General features: G+C 34.3%; 2 protein-coding genes and 1 long non-coding RNA gene across 5 annotated transcripts in view; 1 reads left to right on the top strand and 2 right to left on the bottom strand.

Annotated features, from left to right (window-relative positions):
* The window catches only part of LOC107712805 (calcium/calmodulin-dependent 3',5'-cyclic nucleotide phosphodiesterase 1C-like), a 91720-nt gene extending 74265 nt beyond the window's left edge, over positions 1-17455 (top strand). Inside the window, exons 11-17 of the mRNA XM_016518138.1 lie at positions 784-885; positions 1056-1176; positions 6090-6171; positions 6258-6378; positions 6957-7129; positions 9015-9332; positions 17218-17455. Of these exons, the coding sequence (XP_016373624.1) occupies positions 784-885; positions 1056-1176; positions 6090-6171; positions 6258-6378; positions 6957-7129; positions 9015-9332; positions 17218-17381 (1081 nt within the window). The 3' untranslated portion in view covers positions 17382-17455. The remainder of the gene's footprint in view (positions 1-783; positions 886-1055; positions 1177-6089; positions 6172-6257; positions 6379-6956; positions 7130-9014; positions 9333-17217) is intronic.
* Positions 17456-19310: 1855 nt separating this feature from the next.
* On the bottom strand, positions 19311-20741 carry LOC107712799 (uncharacterized). Its single transcript, XR_001636829.1, has 3 exons — positions 20608-20741; positions 19648-19732; positions 19311-19429 (listed from the first exon to the last, which is right to left on the bottom strand). It is a non-coding gene; the product is annotated as an uncharacterized LOC107712799 (long non-coding RNA).
* Positions 20742-22845: 2104 nt separating this feature from the next.
* LOC107712804 (coiled-coil domain-containing protein 129-like) overlaps positions 22846-25897 on the bottom strand; it is an 18056-nt gene continuing 15004 nt past the window's right edge. For all 3 annotated transcript variants that reach the window (XM_016518134.1, XM_016518136.1, XM_016518135.1), the window contains 5 exons: positions 24176-24303; positions 23967-24078; positions 23472-23741; positions 23324-23372; positions 22846-22925 (listed from right to left, as the gene is read on the bottom strand). In XM_016518134.1, coding sequence (XP_016373620.1) covers positions 23325-23372; positions 23472-23741; positions 23967-24078; positions 24176-24303 — 558 coding nt within the window. In that variant the 3' untranslated portion in view covers positions 22846-22925; position 23324. The remainder of the gene's footprint in view (positions 22926-23323; positions 23373-23471; positions 23742-23966; positions 24079-24175; positions 24304-25897) is intronic.

The following is a 25897-nucleotide window of genomic DNA, read 5'->3' as shown; positions in this document are numbered from 1 at the left end:
TATTTTTATGTATAGTTTATACTGTGAAAAATAAAAAAAATATAAATAGGGGAAATATTTATTATATATAAAACAAATATTATAAAATAATATGAATATATAATATATAATAATAATAATAATAATAATGTATTACAATTATATATTTAAATATATTAATTTTAGGACTATAAAATATATTAAATGTTATAATATATAAAATGTGTAAAATATTATCTGAAAAATATTTACTTTGTATTACGTTGACACTGTATGTATTATTTCTGCTCTCTTTTGGAGTACTTTTAGATGTATTAACCCAAAGGAAATAAAACTATGAATGTCAGTAGAGTAAAATAATTGTATTTAGTCTCATGATTTCTGGATGTCCAGTAAAAAACTAAATAAAGCAGTCACATTCGACCAGTTTTAACACACTTTAGTATTTGTTTTTGGGTAAGGTTTTTTTATTGTTGTTGTTTGTATTTTTATTTTATTTATTTTTTATTTTTTACAGTTTAGACTATTTTCCTCTTTACAACGGACCATCTGGATGACCCCAGTTTGAATAGTCCTTCTTTATAGAACCTAGTAATTAAGAACTAACTAATATGTGTGTATGTGTGCATGTGTGTAACGCCTATGGAATGTCCCCATAACGTGATGAATACACAACATGTGTGTGTGTGTGTGTGTGTGTGTGTGTTGAATCAACCCAAGAAAACTGTTTTTTGATAAGAAGACGGTTCTTTACTGAATGTAACATGCTGTAAGTTCAATACTGAATACTTGTCTTTCTCTCAGAGAATTGCGGGCCCTGGTGGTCGAGATGGTCCTGGCCACTGACATGACCTGTCACTTCCAGCAGATTAAAGCCATGAAGAACTTCCTCCAGCAGCCAGAAGCGTAAGTTCGGTCGCACACATCAGGGTAACGAGGAGGAGGGGCTTTAGCTAATCACACACTGTTCATGCAAAAACATTTCTGCATCTACAGATATTCATATCCACATATTGAGAGGTTGGACAGAGTGATTTTAACAGCTCTGAGGGGCTGAACATCTCTGTCCTCTGCAGGATCGATAAACCCAAGGGCTTATCCTTGTTACTGCACACCGCTGACATCAGCCACCCTGCCAAAAACTGGAACATGCACCACCGCTGGACCACCTCACTGCTGGAGGAGTTCTTCAGACAGGTCAGTGTCCCGAGACTTTTGATTATCAGCATTAAAGGGTTAGTTCACCCAAAAATGAAAATTAGCCCATAAATTACTCACCCTCAAGTCATCCTAGGTGTATATGACTTTCTTCTTTCAGACGAATCCAGTCGGAGTTATATTAAAAATGGTCTTTGATCTTTCAAGCTGTTTAATGCCACTCAGCGGGTGTTGCATGCATCAGTCCAAAAGAAGTTAAATAAAAAGCGCCCATTCATAAAAAAAAAGTGTCTCACACGGCTCCGGGGGGTGAACAAAGGCCTCCTGTAGCTAATCAATGCGTTTTTGTAAGAAAAATAACCATATTTAAAACGTAATAATCAATTGAATATAGCTTGCGCTCACTGTTGTACACGGAAGCAGTTCAGGAAGGATGACATATGAAGTCGGCTTTGTGCATGCGCCGCTCAGAAGTGACGAATGCGGAAACGCAGCGGAGAGATCAAAACAAAACAACGGTCACTTATTAGAAGTACAAAACGAGGATCTGTAAAGAAGAATGTTGGAGGATTTCGATATTTCTTACAAAAACGCATCGATTCGCTACAGGAGGCCTTTGTTCACCCCCCAGAGCCGTGTGAGGCGCTTTTTATTTCACTTCTTTTGGACTGATGCATGCAACACCCGCTGAGTGCCATGAAACAGCTTGAAAGATCAAAGACAATTTTTTATATAACTCCGACTGGATTCGTCTGAAAGAAAAAAGTCATTTACACCTAGGATGACTTGAGGGTGAGTAATTTATGGGCTAAATTTCATTTTTGGGTGAACTAACCCTTTAAGTCTTATTATAATTATAGCAGTATATCAATCTTATCAAAGCATTCTTTCTTTCATCAAAAGAAAGAAATAAGAAATTCTATATTTCGTGCCTGTTTTTAAGACCATAATATAGACCATAATAATCATGATATGATTATTATTTTAAATGAAGAATTTCAAATTAATAATCGTTTGTTTGTTTAAAACATATAAATTAAAGATTAAATGTTATTTACGGTATATAATAAAGGTTATTTAATAATATGTATTACAGTATTTATTTCTTTGTTAACGTTAGTTAATAAAAATACAACTATTCATTGTTAGATCATGTTATCTCAGGTGCATTAAATAATATGAACAGACACAACTTTTGATTTTAATAATCTGTTAGTAAATGGTGAAATTAATATTAAGATTAATAAATGCTTTAGAAGTACTTTTTATTGTTAGTTTATGTTAACTAATGTTAACAAATTTAACCTTATTGCAAAGTGTTATCAAAACATTTAACCAAAATAAATAAATAAACAAATGTACAGATTATTTAAACTATACTGTAAAATGTTTATGCATATGGTAGTATTTGTTGCACTTCATGTAATGCATGTTTATTTTAATAATAATAAAAAAATAAATTATTTTATAAATCATCAGAAAAATATTTTTATTTTTATTATTATCCTTTTTATGAATTCATTTATTTTTTTATCGATTTATTGCATAAAGGTAATACAAATTTGAGAAAATGCACTTAAATTTCTTGAAACTACTGTGAAAATGCAAAATAATAAATGTATAATCCATCTCCATATGAAAAATATGATTTCTTATTTTTCCTTTTAGATTTGATTAGAATAAATGTTGAATAATTTATAGACTATAAATGTATGCAAACAAAATAGAATATACAGTTGTCATTGAGAATATCCTGTTTACCAAATAAGTGCCTCAAACAAATCTCTGATTTGAATGTCATTCGCCAAAAACCTTGCAAATCCATCCTAGTTCTTTCTAAGAAGTGCTCATCAGTGCAGCAGCCCAATACCGTGTAAACACAACTTTGTTTCCCAGTGGGCCTATAAAAACCCTGAGCACCCTGACTCCCAGGAATTGTGTTCACAATCAGACCACAGATTGAGGTTTTGAGAAAGCTCTTGCTAGTTTTGTGGGCGATATGCATCAGGCGGGGTGTGAATGGCCTGTGGGTGTGCTGTCTGAAGCTGAGAGCAGTGTCCTGTAGACATTTTTATGGTTCTTCAATCATACAGTGAGCATTCACACACACTCACTCTCTCTCTCTGACACAACTTTTGATTTTAATAATCTGTTAGTAAATGGTGAAATTAATATTAAGATTAATAAATGCTTTAGAAGTACTTTTTATTGTTAGTTTATGTTAACTAATGTTAACAAATTTAACCTTATTGCAAAGTGTTATCAAAACATTTAACCAAAATAAATAAATAAACAAATGTACAGATTATTTAAACTATACTGTAAAATGTTTATGCATATGGTAGTATTTGTTGCACTTCATGTAATGCATGTTTATTTTAATAATAATAAAAAAATAAATTATTTTATAAATCATCAGAAAAATATTTTTATTTTTATTATTATCCTTTTTATGAATTCATTTATTTTTTTATCGATTTATTGCATAAAGGTAATACAAATTTGAGAAAATGCACTTAAATTTCTTGAAACTACTGTGAAAATGCAAAATAATAAATGTATAATCCATCTCCATATGAAAAATATGATTTCTTATTTTTCCTTTTAGATTTGATTAGAATAAATGTTGAATAATTTATAGACTATAAATGTATGCAAACAAAATAGAATATACAGTTGTCATTGAGAATATCCTGTTTACCAAATAAGTGCCTCAAACAAATCTCTGATTTGAATGTCATTCGCCAAAAACCTTGCAAATCCATCCTAGTTCTTTCTAAGAAGTGCTCATCAGTGCAGCAGCCCAATACCGTGTAAACACAACTTTGTTTCCCAGTGGGCCTATAAAAACCCTGAGCACCCTGACTCCCAGGAATTGTGTTCACAATCAGACCACAGATTGAGGTTTTGAGAAAGCTCTTGCTAGTTTTGTGGGCGATATGCATCAGGCGGGGTGTGAATGGCCTGTGGGTGTGCTGTCTGAAGCTGAGAGCAGTGTCCTGTAGACATTTTTATGGTTCTTCAATCATACAGTGAGCATTCACACACACTCACTCTCTCTCTCTCTCTCTCTCTCTCTCTCTCTCTCTCTCTCTCTCTCTCTTGCTCTCGCTCTGTTGCTCTCTCACTTCATCGTCCATATTCCCATTCTGTGGTTTTCAGCACTCTGATCTAATCTCGAATTGAGCATTCCAAGCCTGTAACGTCCACTGTAAAAATCCCATTAATCTCCTCTAAACATCTATTTCCCGCATTGCATTCTAACCTCAACATTTGAATCTCTTCTGGTTCACTCTATGCCATCAGCTTTTGCATCTCTATGAAGATGTAGAAAGTCATTCAGAATTGCTTTCCAGGGCGATTTCTTTCTTGTATGATTGAATAAATAATGAAGTAGAGCTCAATTTCCTTGCTAAATGAAAACGGATCTAATTCTGATCCAAACACAGTGTATTTTTAAGAGATGAGTATCTCCTCATAGTGCCAAACCAATTAACTTCCCATTGTCTTGATTTGATATCACACCGGTCCCATCTTGGTGTTCCTGCAAGAGTGAAATTAAATCTTTGATTTATTGACATGTTTAAGCTAATAAATGATCAGTTCATCACAGGTAAATCACCCCCAGAAATTATAATTGCAATTTCAGGGTCAGGAATGAAATATCGCTCAGCGTTGCTCAGGAAATTGATGGTGACTGTGAAAAGTGCCATCAGCAAAATTGTGGCATGTAATTTGTATAGGAGTCTATGTTGTTTAGAGGTCATAGCTGTATTATTTGGCCAAAAGACAACCATAGCAAAGATAATTACATCTATTGTTTCTCAGGATTATCTATGAAATTATACATAGACTATAGTGCTATGGACAGATTCAGAGGAATAATGAGAATGCAGGTGAGCTGAACACCAGGGCTTTCAGTTATGGTGAAATGAACTGAAACCTAAACCAAAATCTTTATTTTGTCTGGATCGGTCAGTTACTATAGAGGTCATATCATAAGATATCTAATCTCTCAATCGATTGAAAAAGTCAGTATACTACTATATGTAAACATTCTGTAAGGTTCAGAGCTCAAAATGATGGTATTATACTCTATGAAGGTCACATTATGAAACTTTTTACTTTGTTTTCATCATTTGTTTTTGGTGCTTTTTAAATGTAAATTTACGAAAAAGACAACTGTGTCAGTGAAGTGAAATATAAGAAGCAAGAATATTTTTATTGTGTGTCATTTCCAAGCTGCAATCGTGACAAATCATGCACAGAAAGTGTGAAAACATTATTTTGCATTACATAATTGTGCATTTTTAGGATACATACTGTACAATGCTAGCTTGTGAAATTAGTTCTAGCAAGACAAAAATGTAAAAATGTCATTTCAGTCAGTCATTTCCATCACAGAATGCTATTAAGCATAATATATAAATTGAGAATTAGTCATTACTTTGAGAAAGAAAGAAAAAAATAATGTGAAAAGTGTTTTAAGATATTTATTTTCTACATAGACGTCTTAAAGACACAGCAAATGAGAAAATGGTCATGAAAAAAATTGCTTTCTTGTAAAAAAAAACAACTAGGGAATGATATGACAGTCTATGATATGGCCCCTTTAATAATCATATCAATTGAAAAAGGTGCAGCACTCACTCTTAAAGAGATGAAAACTTTATTGATTAAAATGATGTTTCGGCCGTTATCAAGGCCTTCATCAGACATCAAGAACAGCAGTACCAAACAATGCTTTAAACATTCTTGTAATCAGCATGCGAAACGTCATTTTAATTTCAGTTTTCATCTCTTCAAGAGTGAGTGCTGCACCTTTTTCAATTGATATGGCTTTTTGATTTTTGGTAGCACCTCCTCTCAGTAATTTTTGTATACCCTTTAATAATCCGAAATCTTTACCTGAAAAGATGCTAATTGGTGCGCTCTTCTACTTGTTGTTATAGGGCGATAAGGAGTCAGAGCTTGGGCTTCCTTTTTCTCCTTTATGTGACCGCAAGTCTACCATGGTGGCCCAGTCTCAGATCGGTAAGTGATCAAGCTTGTGTGTGAATCAATAGTATATGGTATACCCGCGTCTGTGTGTTATGATGCTCATTTCACTTCCCTAACAGGTTTCATTGATTTCATCGTGGAGCCCACCTTTACTGTGCTGACAGACATGATTGAGAAAGTCGTGACTCCGCTGATCGAAGAAGCCTCACCCTCCGGCCTGGCTGGATTCAGGCGGTCCAGGTGAGGACAAATGAATGGGCAAATGGATTTAATAGCACTGGTCTATTAAAATATTAAAGCTCCATGTTCAAAGAACTGACCTAAGATTTTTTGTAATACAAAATTTTGTAATTTTGTAATTCAAATGAATACAGCAAATCAGCATATTAGAATGATTTCTGAAGGATCATGTCATGTCAAAGAGGTTCACAGATCAATCTGAATGAGTTATTATTAAATTCATCTGAATCAAAATTATTTTTTAAATTTTAACCAGTTATTTTAAACAACTGCTCAACTATGTTGTTTTAAACTTGAATCTTTCCGTTAATAACCTGCTACTTTACTTCCACCATACACTTTTATGAGGTCATTATGTCAGTATGTGTGAACTACCAAACATGCCTGGGTGTCAGGTGAGTAACGTAGTATTTGTCCCAATGAACGCACATCCCGTATCTAGTCATAAAAACGCTTGGTATCTTTCATCAGCTTGACAGCTAATGACATTGTACTTACTTCCATATAATCTAAAGACAAACATTTTCTGGAAGCTAAGTATAAGCTCACTCTGTGTGTTCATGTTTGTGTTTGTGCAGTCTGAATAACATCCCGTCAGATGGTAAACGGTCTACTGTTAGAAGCACTGGTTCGGAGGGCGGCACTTCCCTGAACTGCTCCGTAAACGCTGTCGATTTTAAGACCTTCAAAAGCACCTGGAATGAGGAAGTGCATATAAACAGAGAAAAATGGAAAGCACAAGCCACAAAAGGTATAAACGCATACATATACACACACACTTTCAACAAAAATCGAGATGTTGTGCTGTAAATTATTAGTAACGCTTGCTCCTGTTGCTCATACTAAGGGATGGGGAATTAAACAAACCCCTAACACTAAATATAAAAATTTGGCTTGTAACTTATGCTGAACGTAAATATATAGTGATTCACTGGTTGGACAATGGATCCGGGCCATATCTAAAGACCAGAAAATCATGAGAGTAAGGGCTCTTATGACTTGGGGCAGTAAGCAAAGCCATAGCAACTGCTGAAACACCCTAGCAACCACATAGAACACCTTATCAATCGTATAGCAATACCCTGGCACTCATTTACAATGCCTTAGTATGCAAGGCCAAGCAGCACTCGTCTCTTCAGAAACTGTACAAATCTAGCTTCAGAAATAATGTCGTTCAGAAATATAAACTAATTCATTATGAATGAAAGATTCAAGAGCTCGAGCTTAACAAATAAATAAAAACAAATCTTCACAAAGCATGAATCTAGATCTCCATTTGGCACAGATTTTGTAGATAAAGAATGTTAATATTAAATCACGATTGACTACATGTGTGGATTGACTTAGAATGTGACAGCAGATCCCAGAGGAATGCTTTATCATTTCAAAGAAATGTTTTCTGACAATAGTGTTAAGCTGCAGTCACATTAGACATCCTGTCAGGGTTGCCAGGTTTTCACAACAAAACCTGCCCAATTGCTACTCAACACTAGCTCAAAACTAGCTGTGGGGGGGTTGGGGGGTTCCACCGATACTGATTGCGTTCCAGGGGGTAAAATACATGTTTTTTTTTGGCGGGGTTCCCCTGGCATTCCAGGGGCTAAATATCAAGATGTTGGGGTTGTTTCAAGCCAACAGTGGCAACAGTGTTAAAGTATCCCAATTACACTGGAAAAACGCAGACCTGGCAACATTGCATCCTGTTTCTTTCATTTCTATTCATACTTATGCAAACGCAGGAGAGCGGAAATGCAAAGATGTGTTAACGGTTTGCTGAACTCCGACCTGTGAATTCAAATAGTGTTCGAACAAAAGACCCCAAGGCAATTAATACTTTTAGTCGCCAAGGTCAAAATTTACAGTAGAGACATTTTTAATGTTACAAAATATTTCTGTTTCAAATGAATGCTGTTTTGAACTTTCTATTCATCGAGAATACTGAAAAAAATAGTTTCCACAAAAATTTTAAGTAGAACAACTGCTTTCGACATTGATAGTATGACGAAATATCAGCATATTAGAATGATTTCTGAAGGATCATGTGACACTGAAGACTGGAGTAATGATGCTGAAAATTCAGCTTTGCATCACAGGAATAAATAGTTTTTTTTAAATATATTAAAATAGAAAACAGTCATTTTAAATAGTAATAATATCAATTTAGCTGTTTTGATGTATATTTGTGATCAAATAAATACGACCTTGCATAAGAGACTTCTTTCTGAAACTATAAAAATTCTTAAATTATCTGACCCGCAGTTCACTGTTGTTCTACTGAAGCTCCTCGTCACTCCTTTTCCAGGCTAGTTTGACTAGCACCTGGTGCTGAGGTGAAGTTGGAGTGCGCGTCTGAAAAGTCTCCCGTTACATGTGGTCGTAAAAAACGTTCTACATCTAAATAAATGCAATTCTTGTCAAGAAAAAAGAGACAGGCAGCTGTTTTGATTGGGGTGGCCAACCCAACTCCACCCCTGTGTTAATTGCATTAAATATTTTTAACGCATTAAACTGAAAAAAATTTATCGCATGCTTTAACACACTAATTTTGACAGCACTTGTTTCAAGAAATTGTGCATGCTTGAAGTGACCGCACTTTCACAGTGCCAGCAATGATGAACTGAATTTGTGTGTGTTAGATCTGGAAGAGAAGGCAAAACAGGAAGAGCACGTGGAGAAAGATAATAAAACCGACACAGACACACAAAGCAGTGACAGCAAAGGCGATAATACTAAAAAAGAAGACAAAATCAACACGGAAGACACAAGACAAGAGAAGGATTCAAAGACAGATCGAGAAGCTGCTGTCGATAACAAGGAGCCAACAGAGCAACAGCCCAGAGAGGAAGAGGGCAATAAAGACCCAGGGGGGGTGAATGGGGCTCAAACACCAGCGTCTGACGCCAAAGAGCCCGAGACCAGCAGTGACCCGGACAACAGTAAGCGAGCACACAACGGTGAGTGTCAAAGTTTTCAACAAATCTGTAGATTTTTTTTTAATTACATCATTTAAACTAATTGTACAGTTATATCCTGATATTTGGATATCATGTTCATATTTCTAACAAAATGTGGTGCCTTTTGTGTCTAACTTTTTTCTAAACCTAAAGAACTGTACTGACCGATACTTGGTGAACTGGTTTACCTTATACATGATATAAACTAGTGGTTGACCAATATGGGTTTTGATAATTATTTTAATAATATTGTCATTATTATTATTAACAATATATCTGTGTATAATGTCATAAAAATGTGCATGCATGACGTAAACTATTGGTTGACCAATATGGGTTTTGATAATGGCCAAAGCCAATAATGATATTTAGATACTGGCTGGTTGATAGCAGATCAAAAAAAATACATAAATGATTACAAATAATATTTTTAATATTTAATAATATTGTTTATTTGTGACCCTGGACCACAAAACCAGTCTTAAGTGTAAATTTTTCGAAATTGAGATTCATACACCATCTGAAAGCTGAATAAATCAGCTTACCGTTGATGTATGGTTTGTTAGGATAGGACAATATTTGGTCGAACTACAACTATTTGAAAATCTGGAATCTGAGGGTGCAAAAAAATCGAAATATTGAGAAAATCGCCTTTAAAGTTGTCCAAATGAAGTTCTTAGCAATGCATATTACTAATCAAAAATGATGTTTTGATATATTTACGATAGGAAATTTGCAAAATATCTTCATGGAACATGATCTTTACTTAATATCCTAATGATTTTTGGCATAAAAGAAAAATCGATCATTTTGACCCACACAATGTATATTGGCTATTGCTACAAATATACCCGTGCGACTTAAGACTGGTTTTGTGGTCCAGGGTCACATTTTTATTATTACATTATGTATTTATTTAATGTCCAAAGAAAAGTAATGAAATTGCAGAATTTAAATAACTTTTATATTTTCCAAATTAAATTAATTTTAATATATTTCCTCAAAATTAATTTAAAAATACTCTGTAATTGTAATTTACACAATATTTTCTCAAAATGAACTAAAAAAAATGAAAAGAAAAAGATTTGTGAATAGAATATGTCGAGTAATTGGACACAGTTATCATACTATGCTAATAATCAATATTTCAATATGGCTAAATATGGGACAATATATATAGGTCTATCACTACCATAAACTGTACTATACTTGCTTGATCACTTTTGCCTTGCTTACCTTTGTGTTTGTTGTAACCAAGCACTATCGCAGCCAAACTTTTACGTGTTGAAAAGACGGTGGTTTTGTTCTTAAATGTTTCTAGTATACTTGTACAGTAGTACACTTAAATTCTTATTCTTATGTGTTTTGTAGTGTACAGAGCAGTCCATGTTGTGTAGTGTGCTCTATAGGTTATACTGTACTCTACAATTTATAGTGTGCTGTGTGGTGTATAGAGTGTCATGTAATGTGTAGTGTCTGATGTCCTCAAGCAAGCATACTAACTAGTGTATACTACTTACTAGTGCTGTAATGTATTGTGGTTTGCAAGCGCTGTGTGCTGCAGTATGCTGAATTCTGTAGTGTATATGCATTTATGTTCTTGTCAGACATGTCTTACTAAAGCTAGAAAAGAAGGATACGACTAAGGATACTATTCAAAACGTTTCCAGAAAGACCGCAGAGCAGTAGTACTGTTAAACGGTTAGTGTAGCAGACAAATGGTTGTTTATGTTAGAAAAGCCCTTGTGTTTTCTTTTGTTTGTTTGCCCTGAGCGGACTCAGTTAGTGACCCGTGTCTTATCTGAATGTCAGGGAACGAGGAACTGAACTCACCTGACAGTGACGAAAGTGAAAGCAAGAGAGCGGACGGTAACACCATCATCTCCTTTAACCGCTATTGGCATCACATAGCAGCTGAATCCTAATTTGCATACTAGCAGCCTAATTTGTGGCACTATGTCCTAACCAGGCGTGACACAACAAGTTTGCAGTAACAAGTCTGTCCACACTCAAAACAAAAATCACTGCAAATCAGAACATATCGGTTGTTTTGACCGGTAAGGTTTCATTGTGGACGGGGCTACATAGATCATCATGACAGAAGTCTAAACTAAGATTGTCTTGTTTTTGTCACAGTCACAACTGGTTGTAACAAAAAACTCAGAACATGGAAGAAATTTTACGAGTTTTTATTACTTGTTTTATTGTGTTGCACCTGGTTAGGACACGGTGTACAATAGTGACTACAGCATCATAAAACTGCACTCACATAATAAAGAGAAAATAATCATCTTGGGAGTCATATCAGTCCAAAAAAAAACAAAAAAACATCCAAGGGTACATTCCTCTAAAATCCAATGTAAGTCTTTTATTATCCGAGCACCTTTGGCATACTTTTTTTTAAACAGATTATGATTTGTGACACTCCTTATCTCATACTTATTTAGAACGGATAGTATGTAAAATGTGAATCAGCCGCTATGAGCAGGAGAAGCTACTTTAGGTTCATTTCCTCTCATCAAGATAATTGGCAGAAAACCCCATGGTGATTTGACACCTTCACGCATTTTCTTTCACCTCTGCATTTCACCTAAAAATTAATCCGTTTACTTGGCCTTGTGTTCTTCCAAACCTGTATGATTTTCTTTCAGGTGCGATGTCCTGGACCTTTTTTTGACCATATAGTGAATGGGGCTCTTGCTCTGAAAAAAGGACAAAAAGGAGGTCCAAAAAAGAAAAAGCACAATTAAAGTAGTCCATATGACTTATACACTATGTACAATAGTTTTGTGTGCCATTTAAATTATGAAATTTGAATTAAAAATGTTAAAAACTGATTTTAAAATTATCCACTAAAAATGCTTACCCTCACTGCAGAAAATGACATTTTTGTCCTTTTTTTTAACTTGTTTTTCAGTGAAATATTTAAATATCCTTCATAACACTGCATAAGATATTAAAACGTATCCTAGGTTTTATCTTTAATAGAAATGTGTTTTGTTTTACTATGCTTTGAGATATTTTTACCTGCGCATTAAGAAAAAAAAAATTCAGTAAATGCAGTAATATTGTGAAATATTTTTACAATTTAGTATAACTGTTTTATATTTGAATATATTTTTAAATATAATTTATTCCTGTGATGCAAAGCTGAATTTTCAGGATCATTACTCCAGTCTTCAGTGTCACATGACCCTTCAGAAATCATTCTAATATGATGATTTGCTGCTCAAGAAACATATATAAATATTATGTGTGTTTGTGTGTGTGTGTGTGTGTGTGTGTGTGTGTGTGTGTGTGTGTGTGTGTGAAACTGACTCCAAGCTTTTGCACAGTATTATATATGGATTCAAGGATTCATAGATATTTTAACTGGAAAATAAGACAAAAATACTTGTTCTGCAGTGCTTTCAAACATGCTGCATCAAGATCTATCGTCACAGATTTAATATCAGACCTCATTGTTTCCCACATGATCAATAGTCGTTGATGTCAAACTGAGCTAAATGCATCTTTGATGCTTTTTTGTCATTTTTTTAACCTTGACAGCCCCCATCCCAGTTCACTTTTGTTGTATGAAAGAACAGACATTCTGCAAAGTAATGCCTCTTGTGTTCCACTAAAGAAAGGCAATCACATGGGTTTGGATTGACATGATGATCAAATTTTCATTTTTCATTGAAGCATCCAAAAACATTATGAAACCTTCAAAATCACCTTCTCTGAGATGATAAAGTCAGCATACAGTAGACAGTGAGAGATGTTGTACTGTATACAACTACAGACAAAGACTATCCATATATGTGTTTAGTTCATCTCTCCATCATGTGGCATGTCAGTTGTCAAAGCACCTCATTCCCCTGTCAGACATCAGTCAGAGCTGTGGAACAGGAGCTCTAAATGTGCCAAATATCTGCTCTCCTCTGCAGACTCAGAAGACGAGCACAGTCACTGTGGGATCTCCCCCTCTTCACTGGCAGACAGTGCAGCCGCTGCATCTGCGCCTGATGCAGACTAACAGCACTCCAAATCCTGTACTATGCTGTCACCTGGTGGTTATTTATTATTATTATAATTATTTTATTATTTTTTGAGGACATTTCACATCTTAAAATCAGATCTTTTTGTTGATGGAGTTTATTTTTTCATACTTTCTTTAATTCACATCTGTCTTCAAGGATGCACTCCAGGTTTTGGTTCAGAGATACACAAAACCATAGAGAACTGAGACTTTGGCATGAAACGGATGTACAAAAGTCATGCATGGTGCTGCGGTAGCTTTTGAAAACTGTTGGCACCAAAGCCACACGCATGAAGATGAAATGTGTCCCGTGTCAAGTCGATGGAGACCAACCCAGCTGATGTTCTTCCCTCTGGGACAACACGACATCTGCTGACCACTCAAGCGCCAAACCTGCACAGACAGCGAACGGAGAACTTCAAAGAACTTCAGTCCCTCAGAGCGCTCATGCAACCAGATCACCTTCAACGGTTACCGCGTCCAAAGAATGTCTGCAGAACTGCTGTTCATTTACCTCTTATTTTTATTTGTTAGTCGTAAATTTGATGTTGCTGTCGTCCTGTTTTTGTTTGTTTTTTTTGTTCTGTGTATGATACTGTACAGTTTCCATCGTGTGTGTCTTCTGTACATATGCTTTCAGGAGCTTCTTGATATCAAACCGTGTATGTGATTGAGGGTTTGATCGTTAATATAATGGCCCATAATCCTTTGCCAATATCCATGCCAGTGTCACTTTGATCATAGAAGATTTTTTCACAAATAGCTCAGTTCTGTCACAATATGACATAAGTTTGACAACTGTTCAAATGATTTTGTTATATGTGATTTGCACAACATATATCTACGTCAGCTGGATATTGTGAAATTACAAAGAAAATGAATGCTTATATAGAGGGGTCCAAAAGTCTGAGGCCACACTGAAAATCTGGGGTTTTCTTGAAAAAAAAAAAAATGTAATATATCAAAATGCAAGTGTTATGATGTAACATTAGAAATATATATTTAATTAGTAAATATTAATGTACATTTTTCAACTTCTCACTCAAATTGTTAATATATTATTTGATATATTACATTTTGTATATTATAATTTTAAAAAATTTTAAATTTTAAACATTTTACTTTTTTGCATTAAATTGGAAAAATACTAAATTAGCCTCAGATTTTTGAACCCCACTATATGTATTAAAGGAATAATTCATCTAAAAATGAAAATGTACTCACACTCACAGGCCATCTAAGATGTAGATGAGTTTGTTTCTTCATCGGAACAGATTTGGAGAAATGTAGCATTACATCACTTGCTCATCAATGGATCCTCTGCAGTGAATGGGTGCCGTCAGAAAATAGCTGATAAAAACATCACAATAATCCACACCACTCCAGTCCATCAATTAATGTCTTGTGAAGTAAAAGCTGCATGTTTGTAAGAAGTCCATCATTAAGGCATTTTAACTGTAATTTAATTCTCATTCTGACGGCACCCATTCACTGCAGAGGGTCCATTGGTGAGCAAGTGATGTAATGCTACATTTCTCCAAATCTGTTTAGATGACAACACAAACTCATCTGAGGGTGAGTACATTTTTAGCAAATTTTTATTTTTTATGTGAACTATTCCTTTAAAATTAATGAAGGTACAGCTGCCCTTTTAAATAACAAATTATATCTGATTATCTGTGTTATTATGAGCCAAATCTGATGGGCCAATTTCTCTCAAAAACCTCTGCGGAGATTGTCAGCTGTTCAAGATCTTAAAATGTAGTAAATGTAATTATTTTCACATTAGGTTGTATTTTGAATTTTCTTCTATTTTTATATTGAATGTATATAAAAGGTTATATTATTTATGAAGTGTTTATAGGGAAATTTGGTATGAACAATGAACAATATAGATTAATTGTAGGAAGGTGTACTATTCATGCTTACTCAAATCTCTGAGAGAATTATGATCTTATTTTTGTTTTTCAATCTGGTAAATGAGGAAATAGATTAAAGTACATTTTAGCATGAGCATCTTGATCAGTCAGGTGCTGCGTGCTGATATTACATTTTAGTTCACTGTGCTAGCGAGGTTTTTATGTCCCTGTCTGTGCCGCTCATCTTCTCAGAGTATAATGCACCTGTTCGTGTGAATCTTTTCATATATAAATTGTAAAATGTAGAAAACTAAAAACTAAAAAAAAAGGCTTCTTGTAAATAGGCTGTTATAAATAGGCAGCAAAATCCAGTGTAAATGTCTCTGTTGCCTCAACCAAAGATGAATATAATGTCTGTACGTCATTTATCTGGAGGTCATCGCAAACCATCATTCATGCATACTTCTATGAGTCATTTAGAAAGCAAGAAAGAAAGATAAAGAAGAAAGCATTGTTGCCTTAAATCTATTATTAGTTACAAATCCTTGGGAATTATTCTCTATTGTCATTCATAGAATATTTGTGTTCATCTTCCTGTTTAGTCATCCTTCTCTGACTCAGTTCTGAGTCATGACACATATCTTGAGCTTGCTTTTTTCTGTGCTTATGTCAACGCTTTCTTCATCTCTGAGAGACATTGAAGTGATTTCATCATTTTTATTTTACTGGAGAGTTGTGAATGTCAGCATGTTGCTCTTCTCAGCTGTGAGGCTAAACTTTGCAAAGCACATTTGATTGGTTGATACTGTGCCATTATAAAATATTATGAATATTATAGTGATATTTTGTTTTATTTATTTTGTTTATTGCCCCTCCTTTCATATTAAATTCCCACGAGCAGAGCAGAGAGTTGGTGACATACTGCAAATATCATTTTCTTGATCGGTGTTTTCCAGCAAAACATCTAAACATTCTTAAAACATGCCATATATATATATATATATTGTTTTATGCAGAAATCAAATAGCATATAGAGAGTTTTATGAATTGAAAGAAGGAAAAAGTATAATTTGAAAATATATTCTCTGAAAACAAACCTTGTCCAGTTAATTTTATCTTTGTTTTAAATGTAAAACAACACAATACTGATTAAGAAACCTCTTTGCTGGATGAACTGAGTCCATACTAAGTTCTCTGACTGTAACTGTTTTTAGAAATGTCTTGCCTCAAATCTAGAAATTTCAGCAAAGTCCTTTTTTAACCTCATGTTTAGCACATTTGGGCTCAGAATGTGAAATTATGTAAGTGAAATGTACATTTATAGAATATTGAAGTTGATGAGTAAATATGGCACAGTGAGATTCTGCCTTAATAAGTGTGTTTAGTTCTGCTTTGTAGTAACTGTCATGTGTTCGGCTCAGTTGAGTACATATGTGTTTGCCAGGAAACCTCTGTGTTTATGTCAAAACTAAGCTATTTTTAATTTAGTTTTTTTTTTTTTTTTTTTTAATCCTCATGTACAGCGTATTTTCTCCTGCATTCAAACACATACTAATTTCTATTAGTAAAATAAAAGGATACTCTGATCAGCAGTGCACTAGTGGCATAAATCATGCTGTACAGCCATCTGTTGGCTATCTAGTGTACTGCATCACTGCCGTCAAACATATTTTGAGATCCACACATTGTTTCGTTAACCTTTTTATTACTTCTCAAAGTATAATTTGTCATGAGATGTATTTTTTTCTACATTAATGTCTGTTGATCCATTCATTACTTTTTTATTTCAAAAAGAAAAAATATTTAAATCATAAGGCAGGTGTGGCCATGTGATCGTGCTTGTTTCGATGCTCCTTAATTGCACTTTAGTGACAATAAATCTTTACTCAAAGGGCTCAGATGACGAGTTTGAGTGTTTATTTTGATATATTTGATCTTTATGTTTTAAATGTACAACAGCTGTATTAACAGAAGGGTTGTTAAGAATCTGCTCTGTTTTTTGCAGCCTCGACTCGCCGCAAATACCACCTGGTCAGATACAGTAAGAAACCCAGTTACTGTGCCAACTCCTACTTGCCCTCCCGCCCGCAGAAAGAGGACAGCAAACCCACAGACCCCCGTAGCAGGGCCAGACACCTACAGAGCATCTCTCTGAGACGGGGGAGGTGACCCTACCTGTAGCACACACACTTCTGTCTGTTCTGCACTGATGGTGGAGTTGAGTGATGCTATTTCAACCCAAAGTTCAGAATCAGATCGCGCTATATGTGGAGAATAATGCGCGGCAATCAGCTCATTTATTTATTTATTTTTTTTAAAGTGGCATTTATCGGTTTTAGCAAACGATATATATATATATATATATATATACCGGTATATATATATATATATATATATATAATTTTATTTAATTACCATAATTACCATTTTGTTCTTTTGATTTTGGGGTGAAATATGACATGGACATGTTCTTGACAGGTTTCTTGAGATTTACCTTAAGTTTATACTTAACCTGTTTAATCCCAAATTTTTGATGTGCAATTAGTAACCCTTTGAAATAATAATTCTTTTTTTATATTCTTTTTTGGAAAAGTGTGTGAAAAATTGTGTTTTATGATCAGTTACAATGGTGACCGGTGAGATAATGTGTAACTGAATTAACATATATCTGCAGTCGTCAAAATTTTGATATATCTCAGCCCAGCTATTTTAAATTCTGTTTGATCACATTCTATAGGGTTACTATGCATAAAAACTCTTATACAACACTGATAGGAATACACTAATGCACTAGAAAATTCACTAAAAGAAAATAGAAAATGCACTAAAACACCAGTCGGTAACATTTTTAGAGCTTTATAAATGAAAACCTTCTTTACGGTCACCAGAGCATCTCTCTGAGACAGGGGAGGTGACTCCATCTATAGCACACACACTTCTGTCTGTTCTGCACTGATGATGGAGTTGAGTGATGCTATTTCAACCCAAAATCAAAAAAAAAAAAATTATATTTTGCATGAAGATAGTACAGTCTATTTTACGACCAATAAGATTTTTGCATTGTGACAGTTTTTGACAATTAAGCACTTTCCCTGAAAATTCTTATTACTGTAGTGTATACAGACAAATAAAAAAAAAGTAAAAAAGGAACATTTATTTGTATTTTTATTTATTTTTTAATTCACGTTGTATTTACATTTTAATGTATAATATATAATTATTTTAGAAATGTTTAGAATTCTTATTTTCAATTGTGATGCCCATTGCCTTAATACAGTATTTTATGTTTTTAATTGCATTCCCATACAAAAATATACTATGCTTCCCATGCCATTTTATTTAGTATTTATATCAACATAAACTAAAGGCACTACAACTTCCATGATGAATGAGTACTTTAAAAACAATGTTTTATATTTTTCCTTTCTTTTAACCGTAATAAGAATTGGGGAGGAAAATCTGCTTAATTGAGCAATATATAAATTCGGTAACATTTTTAGAGCTTTATAAATGAAAACCTTCTTTACGGTCACTATTGTGAACGGTGGGATTAAATGGGTTTTAATCCCACACTGAAACACCTGTACATGTACATACTATGTTGAGCACCACTTTCAGAATTATTATAATAGTTCTTCAGGTTGATTTAGACAAATATCGTCTCTGCTGTCCATATGACATGAATGATGAAACACATGCACCAAATTCACACTTTTCCAACCTTTACGCTACGATGTTCATGTTGTAATTAAAATATGTTCTTTGCATCATTCCAAGTTGTTTATACAGTGTAACGCTCAAGTGACGAAATGACAACGCAAAAAATATCTGCAAAACCTACATTTAATGAAGGCTCAGACGACACTCAAAAATAACACTAGCAACAATGAAAACCAGATGTTTGAAACACATCTACTTCTTCATCTCCTTCTCCTCATCCTCCTGATGAATCATTCGAGCCTCTGTCTTCATCAGTTTCACGCCTGCAAAAGAAAAGTGCAAAGAACTGAGACAAAGAGACAGCGAGAGATGGCTGGAGAGGGTGATTGAGTGAAAGGAGAGGGTGATTGAGTGAAAGGAAATCAAAGTCTTGCCTGGTATGAGTGGAGGGATGTTGAGTACGGGAGTGTCTTTCCTGCGGGGTTTCTTCTGTCCCAGATTATCCTGCTGATGTTCCTCGGAGCTGTGCTTCTGATTGTCCATTTCAGTGTTCCCATCTGCAGAAGAACATTTCAGAAACAGGCTCACACTGCTGGTCTGTATGTATCAGTCAGACTGTCGCCATCTGTTACGCCTTTGTTACTTCTGCTGGATGCTGTTTACCCATATTTTGACCCTTCTATTATCAATATGTAGTTATTTTCCTTAAAAAAATAAGGTTGTGCATGCAGAAATACATGCAGAAATGCAGTGAAAAACAGGCTGCAGTACTCACAGAGATGTTCATGCATGGTGAGTGTGTGTTCGGCTTTGTCTGAGAGTGACCTCACACAGTCAGTGGACATGCTCCCCACAGCAGTCTGTTCAGGTATCAGATAACAGCTCGTGTTTAGCGCACACACACACACACACACACACACACACACACACTCATATACATGACAAAGGCTCTGTCATATTTACTGGAAAGCATATTTACTGAATGTTTGAAGCTGATTAAACAAAAGCAGCTTCTCACTTCACAAAATTATCATTTTATTTCTGCTTGGGCTCTGAATTTAATGCTATTAGTTAGTTTTATGTATTATGGTTAATTATGTCATGTTAAAGCACTATATTTAAATGCATCATATTAGATAGACAAAAAACATAATGTGTTTGATTCCATGTTAATATTCATTTTTCCAAGACAATATGTACTTTCTCCAGGAAATTACATGACAGAGAAAATAAATTTTTCTCTGATAAATATTAGTATTGCATTTATTCACATGCAAAGCAAATATATTAATATTACAAAAAAATTACATTCATATATATATTTTTAACCATTTTGTTTAAATATAATTACATTTATTACATTTAAATGTACTAATTAACATTTACCTGAAATTTATCTTATATATCCAAAAATATATAAATTATATTTAAATAAGTGAATAAGTAATAAGTAACATTTGCTTCTGATTTGATGTGTCCATCATAAAATAGCATATACATATCTATCTATCTATCTATGATAATAATAATAATAATAATAATAATGGTAATAAATTACAAAACATAAGAAACAAAAATTACTCATGTACTTATGTTTAAATACTCCAAAAAACACGGTATATACTCATTTAAATAAAATGTATTAATCAACATTTTCTGAAATATTTTGGTAATTATCTTTAGATCCAGAAAAGAACTAAAGAAGTGAATTATAAGAAAGAGAGAGAGGCCTTACCTCAGTGCAGCAGAGAGACGGAGAGCGTGTGCAGGCCAGATCAAAGACAGGGGTTATGTACTTCAGGAGGAGGGGCCTCCCCCAATTCTGTCGCCATTAGAGCCTGTTGTCATGGTGACAGAGGTCCTTGTCATGTGTCAATCATCCCAGCTTCCATGAACGCACGTCATCGAGGTTAATGAAACAACTTCAATAATTTTTAAGCAGTGATTCAAACATGATGGAGGTGAGGTTGTTTAGATGGATTGTGTTAAGACGATGTTTTCAATGCAGTGATTCCTACTTCATTTGCTTTTGATTTTAAGTGTGTCCATATATAATTAAAACATACCACTTCATAAATAATAATGTTTAATATAACAATTTTTGCAGTTTGCGACGCATCTACACTCACCATAACTCATTAAGAGCTCAATGGAGAGCATGAACAAGAGGAAATGAATAATAATGGAAAACAATGTGGACATTGTTTGCTGACAGTCTTTGATGTTTTTCTATTCTCCTCTGATGTGAATGGTTTCCTCCTCCCGTGTGGAGTGTGTATGGAGAGTGTGTGAAGTGATAATGATGATAATTTTTCACCCACTGAACCATCTTGTTAAACACGACACTGTATGTTTAACCGTTCATATGCCAACCTGACGCCTGGCAAGGGAGCGTCTGCCAAGAACATAAATGTAAACGTAAAAACCTGTTCTGACTGAATAAGGGCACAGTGAGGCACTTTATACATGATCCCTAAATACTGAAAGAAGCTGCTACACATACGGCTCATTGTCGTAATTATCGTAATATTATAATTTTTTTACTGATGCATTTAACAGAAAAACACAGATACCGAACATTATTTGATATATTTACCTTTGTTTATGGCATAGTGAACGATTTTGAAATAAAATATTATTTTTAAATTTCTGAGGAAGTGACAACGAAGTAGCCTACTTCTGATAAAACGATTCAAACAGGCAAGTCTCTTACGGTGTAATTATTCAATATTTCATTATTTTCACACTTATATTGTATAGCTCAATACTTTAGCTTTGTTACGTGTCAAAACAGTGAATAGTTTGTAGGCATAAAGTATTTTTTACCAGCAGCACTGATCTTCAACTCCGTATCTTTCCCCAAAACATTTTGAATGTGACGAAGAATTGAATGGCTATTGTTCAAAACATGGTTTGGAAGACTGTCATGATGACTTGTAATAACGTTTGATTTATTACGCCAAAACTGAATGTATACTAACAGTATTTACTTAATTATGAATTCTGTGTACTATATAATTCAAGAGGTGAATTGGCTACTGAGAAAGCCATACTGTAGCCTATATTCTAAATATTAACTCTTATATGGTCCACCACAGTCCCAATTGTGAAAACTTTTATTTCTTGAAGGTTCAACAATGAACTTAAATGAAGTTATTAATAAATCAGTACTGACATTTTCAGCAGAAAATGGTATCGTTGACGTTTCCAGAGGCTGGGCCATAACTGTTGGCGAGCATCTCAGGAACATTGGAGGAACCATCAGATCTTTGTCCAATCAGACAGGGGGACCAGCACTATGTCATCCACTGGTTCATCAGGAGAGCAGCAGTTTCCTTATATGGTCAGTGCAGCACCAACACCACATATGAAGTGTTTCATTACAGAGATAAAGAGGGAGATGGAACCAGAGAGTGTGAGGCTACTGGGAGGAGGTTCACTCTACATTATAAGAGACGTGTGTGCACACATAAAAACACAAATAGACACGATAATGGTTTATATACATAATTCTTTATTAGTTCTGTGCTCAAGTGTCAGCACTTCACGTTATAAGTGACTTCCAAAAAAACAGAACGACAGGTCTTCATCACTGCATGGCTGCATCACTACAAGAAAGGAAAGACTGAAAATTATTAATTTTGTATGTTGTTTGCATTCAAGTAAAATTAAATTCCATTTAGACCCGATAAAATGTTTGTCTTTTACCAAATGTTTATCAGATATATGTACGTAAGCTATATATGTATGGAAATCAGACATTTTTTATTTCTACAAAAAATGATATCTCACAATTCTGTCTTTCTTGCAATTTTGAGATAAAAAAAAAAAAGTCACAATCACCTTTTTAAATTGTGTCAGTAACAGAAAGAAAAACAATTGTTACATGCAAACTCAGAATTCTGAGAGAGAGAAAAGTCAGAATTGCAAGATATAAATTATCAACAAATTATTTTTTAGGGTTAGTTCTGTGCTCAAGTGTCAGCACTTCACGTTATAAGTGACTTCCAAAAAAACAGAACGACAGGTCTTCATCACTGCATGGCTGCATCACTACAAGAAAGGAAAGACTGAAAATTATTAATTTTGTATGTTGTTTGCATTCAAGTAAAATTAAATTCCATTTAGACCCGATAAAATGTTTGTCTTTTACCAAATGTTTATCAGATATATGTACGTAAGCTATATATGTATGGAAATCAGACATTTTTTATTTCTACAAAAAATGATATCTCACAATTCTGTCTTTCTTGCAATTTTGAGATAAAAAAAAAGTCACAATCACCTTTTTAAATTGTGTCAGAAACAGAAAGAAAAACAATTGTTAGATGCAAACTCAGAATTCTGAGAGAGAAAAAAGTCAGAATTGCAAGATATAAATTATCAACAAATTATTTTTTAGGGTCATTACGTTTAATTAAATTGATTTCAGATTGAAGAAGAAAACAAACCTTATTCCAATGAGTTACTGTTGATTGAATGCTGTAATGAATTTTTCAACTGAAAGATAAAATTGCATAGTTAACAACATGTTGGGACATTATCATTATCAGATCCAATTGTTCTGATGATGAGGGTATACTGTAAGATGTTTCTTACACTTTTAATAAAAGCTACAAAGTCCAGCCTGTCTGGTTTGCAATTAGCCTCCCATTGGGTTTGACAGGGGAACCGGTGTGGATCTTGACATGCCCCATGACAGGTGCAGTGATGATGGACACACCGCTGTGGACTGGACGTGATGGGCGGCAGGCAGCACTGAATGGCCACGCTCCTGGTTGAGGTGGGTTCTGAATGGGGCGTATTAGAGGGTCTAATTCGCAGTTGGGTGCACAGCTGAGACTGTTCATCCATGAGCCGATTCAGCTTCTGTAAACATAACAGTACAGGGATAAAAGAAATGTTGGTCTGCTGTATATTCAATACATTGCACTGCTGAAGGATGTTGGTGGGTTCAAATTCACGTTTGAAAGTGTTTTGCCCCATATTAAAATATTTGGAACATTTTATGTCAAAATGTGGCATTTTGCCCCAAGCCCTAATTTCTGATCCATAAGTCATATTTAATGTTTAGTTTATGAGTAGATTGAATACCATTTTAATGCTGTCATCATAGTGATGTACCAGATCAGACAGCTGCTGTTCAAGCATCCCAGCTTCATGTTTGACAGCTGCTCGTAGCCTCAAAACATCTTCCACTTCCTCCCTGAGACACAAAATCAACTTTACACACTGCAAAATGCATGCTATTGAGGAGCACTATTAATCAGCGAGATATCCGTTATGACGGTATTCGTTATCACCTGTGGGAATCTGACAGAGATCCGATCACAGATGCTTGTTCTTCTTCTAGTCTCCCTTCAATTTCTGTCAGAACAGCCTGGAACTTCCTCAAACATTTCACCATGTCTTCAAGCTCATCCAGAGAGTACTGGAAAGAGAAAGAGAAAGGATATTTGTCTGCTCCTGTGTGATCCCTTCTGGGAAAACAAGGTCTTTAAAAGTAGCTAAGCTGGTTTTTGGTGTATAACAGCTGGTTTATTGCTAGAGGCTGGTTAAAACATGACGTCAGTCACACCAGCTGGTAGGTCCAACTGATTAACCACCTAAACCAGCTCAAACCAGGGTTATTATAGTTAACAAAATCCAAACCAACAAAAACCATGTGCGTTACTTGAAATAAAATAAACGTTAACTGAAATAATTTTTTTTCAAAAACCTTAATCCTATTTTATTTCAGCTAGTTGCCAAGACCACATTTCTCATTTTCATTTAGTTTAACTTTATGCACTAAAATAACTCAAATTGAAATAAAAACGCATAGCAAAATTATTAAAACGAACTAAAATGAAAGTGAAAACAGAATAAATTTCAAAATATTAATATATCTCTGATACTAAAATAAAACTGGCTTGAACCAGGGGGTTTTAGCTAGATTTTCCAGTAGCAAGGAGTATTTTGCCGTTCGTGACCTCTGACCTCCAAATGCAGGTAGCTTCAGTTGAGTGTTTGTAAGCGAGGATGTGAGTTAAAGGGGATTCTGGTGCGTGTGTGCTTGAAGGCTGTGAAGATTCTGAAGTGGTCAGTGTTCACTGTTTTCCATTACACATGCAAATGAACCATACAAATTCAAATGAGCCTTATTAAACATAAGCAGTGCACAGCTTTTAATCTCTTCTGCCTGTTTAAGAGGCAGAAGAGTTTTTCCCAGAATAGAAATGTTTAATCTTAGTTTGTTCTTATAATCAGAGGAAAGATCTACTAGTGGTAAAGAACCCATGGAAGTCCATACTTCAAATGTGGAGCTCCTCCCACATATGATGGAACCAGTGTTTTTGTTGTTGTTGTTGTTTTTTCCATCACACCAAATATAAAAACAATGGGCCTCAAAGGCAACAGCAGAACAAATTTCTCTGAAAGGTGAAATTTCATCATTACATCATTACATAAAAATGTTTACACAGAAATTGTTAAGTAAACTGTCTATGCATTGAGCTGAATGCAACATTTTGTGTAAAAATTGTTTAAATTATTTACAAAGAATAATTTTCATAAATGAAACCCACTGATGGATGATTTATAAGGACACACTAACAACAAAATTCTGGCAAAATAGCGAAAAGACAATAATTACTTACAGTAAATGTTATGGCCGATAACCAATATATTCATTCATCTATTTATTAAGCACCAATAAAATATGACCAATATTAAAAATGTTTACTATTTATAACATTTTGCTTAATTAAACATAAAATAGTGAACTGAATTTAGTTCACCAATGGTACAATGTAATGTACAGTATGAAAACTGGATATTCATTTTAAGATTTGCTACAGATTATATTTAATAGTGTTATTAAAATATTGTTTTAAAATATTAATTTAAGGGAGCGTTTAATGATGTCAATCTAAATTTAAAAATAGGGGAAAAGCACATGCAAATAAATATCCAATACTGACCAATATTGATATGACAAATTAAAAAAAAATAATAATAATTATATATATATATATATATATATA

Source organism: Sinocyclocheilus rhinocerous, unplaced genomic scaffold (genome assembly GCF_001515625.1).
Source record: "Sinocyclocheilus rhinocerous isolate Xijiao unplaced genomic scaffold, SAMN03320098_v1.1 scaffold1740, whole genome shotgun sequence".
Classification (NCBI taxonomy): Eukaryota; Metazoa; Chordata; class Actinopteri; order Cypriniformes; family Cyprinidae; genus Sinocyclocheilus; species Sinocyclocheilus rhinocerous.
The sequence above is the reverse complement of the archived record's forward strand: the minus strand, read 5'-3'. Positions and strand labels throughout refer to the sequence as shown.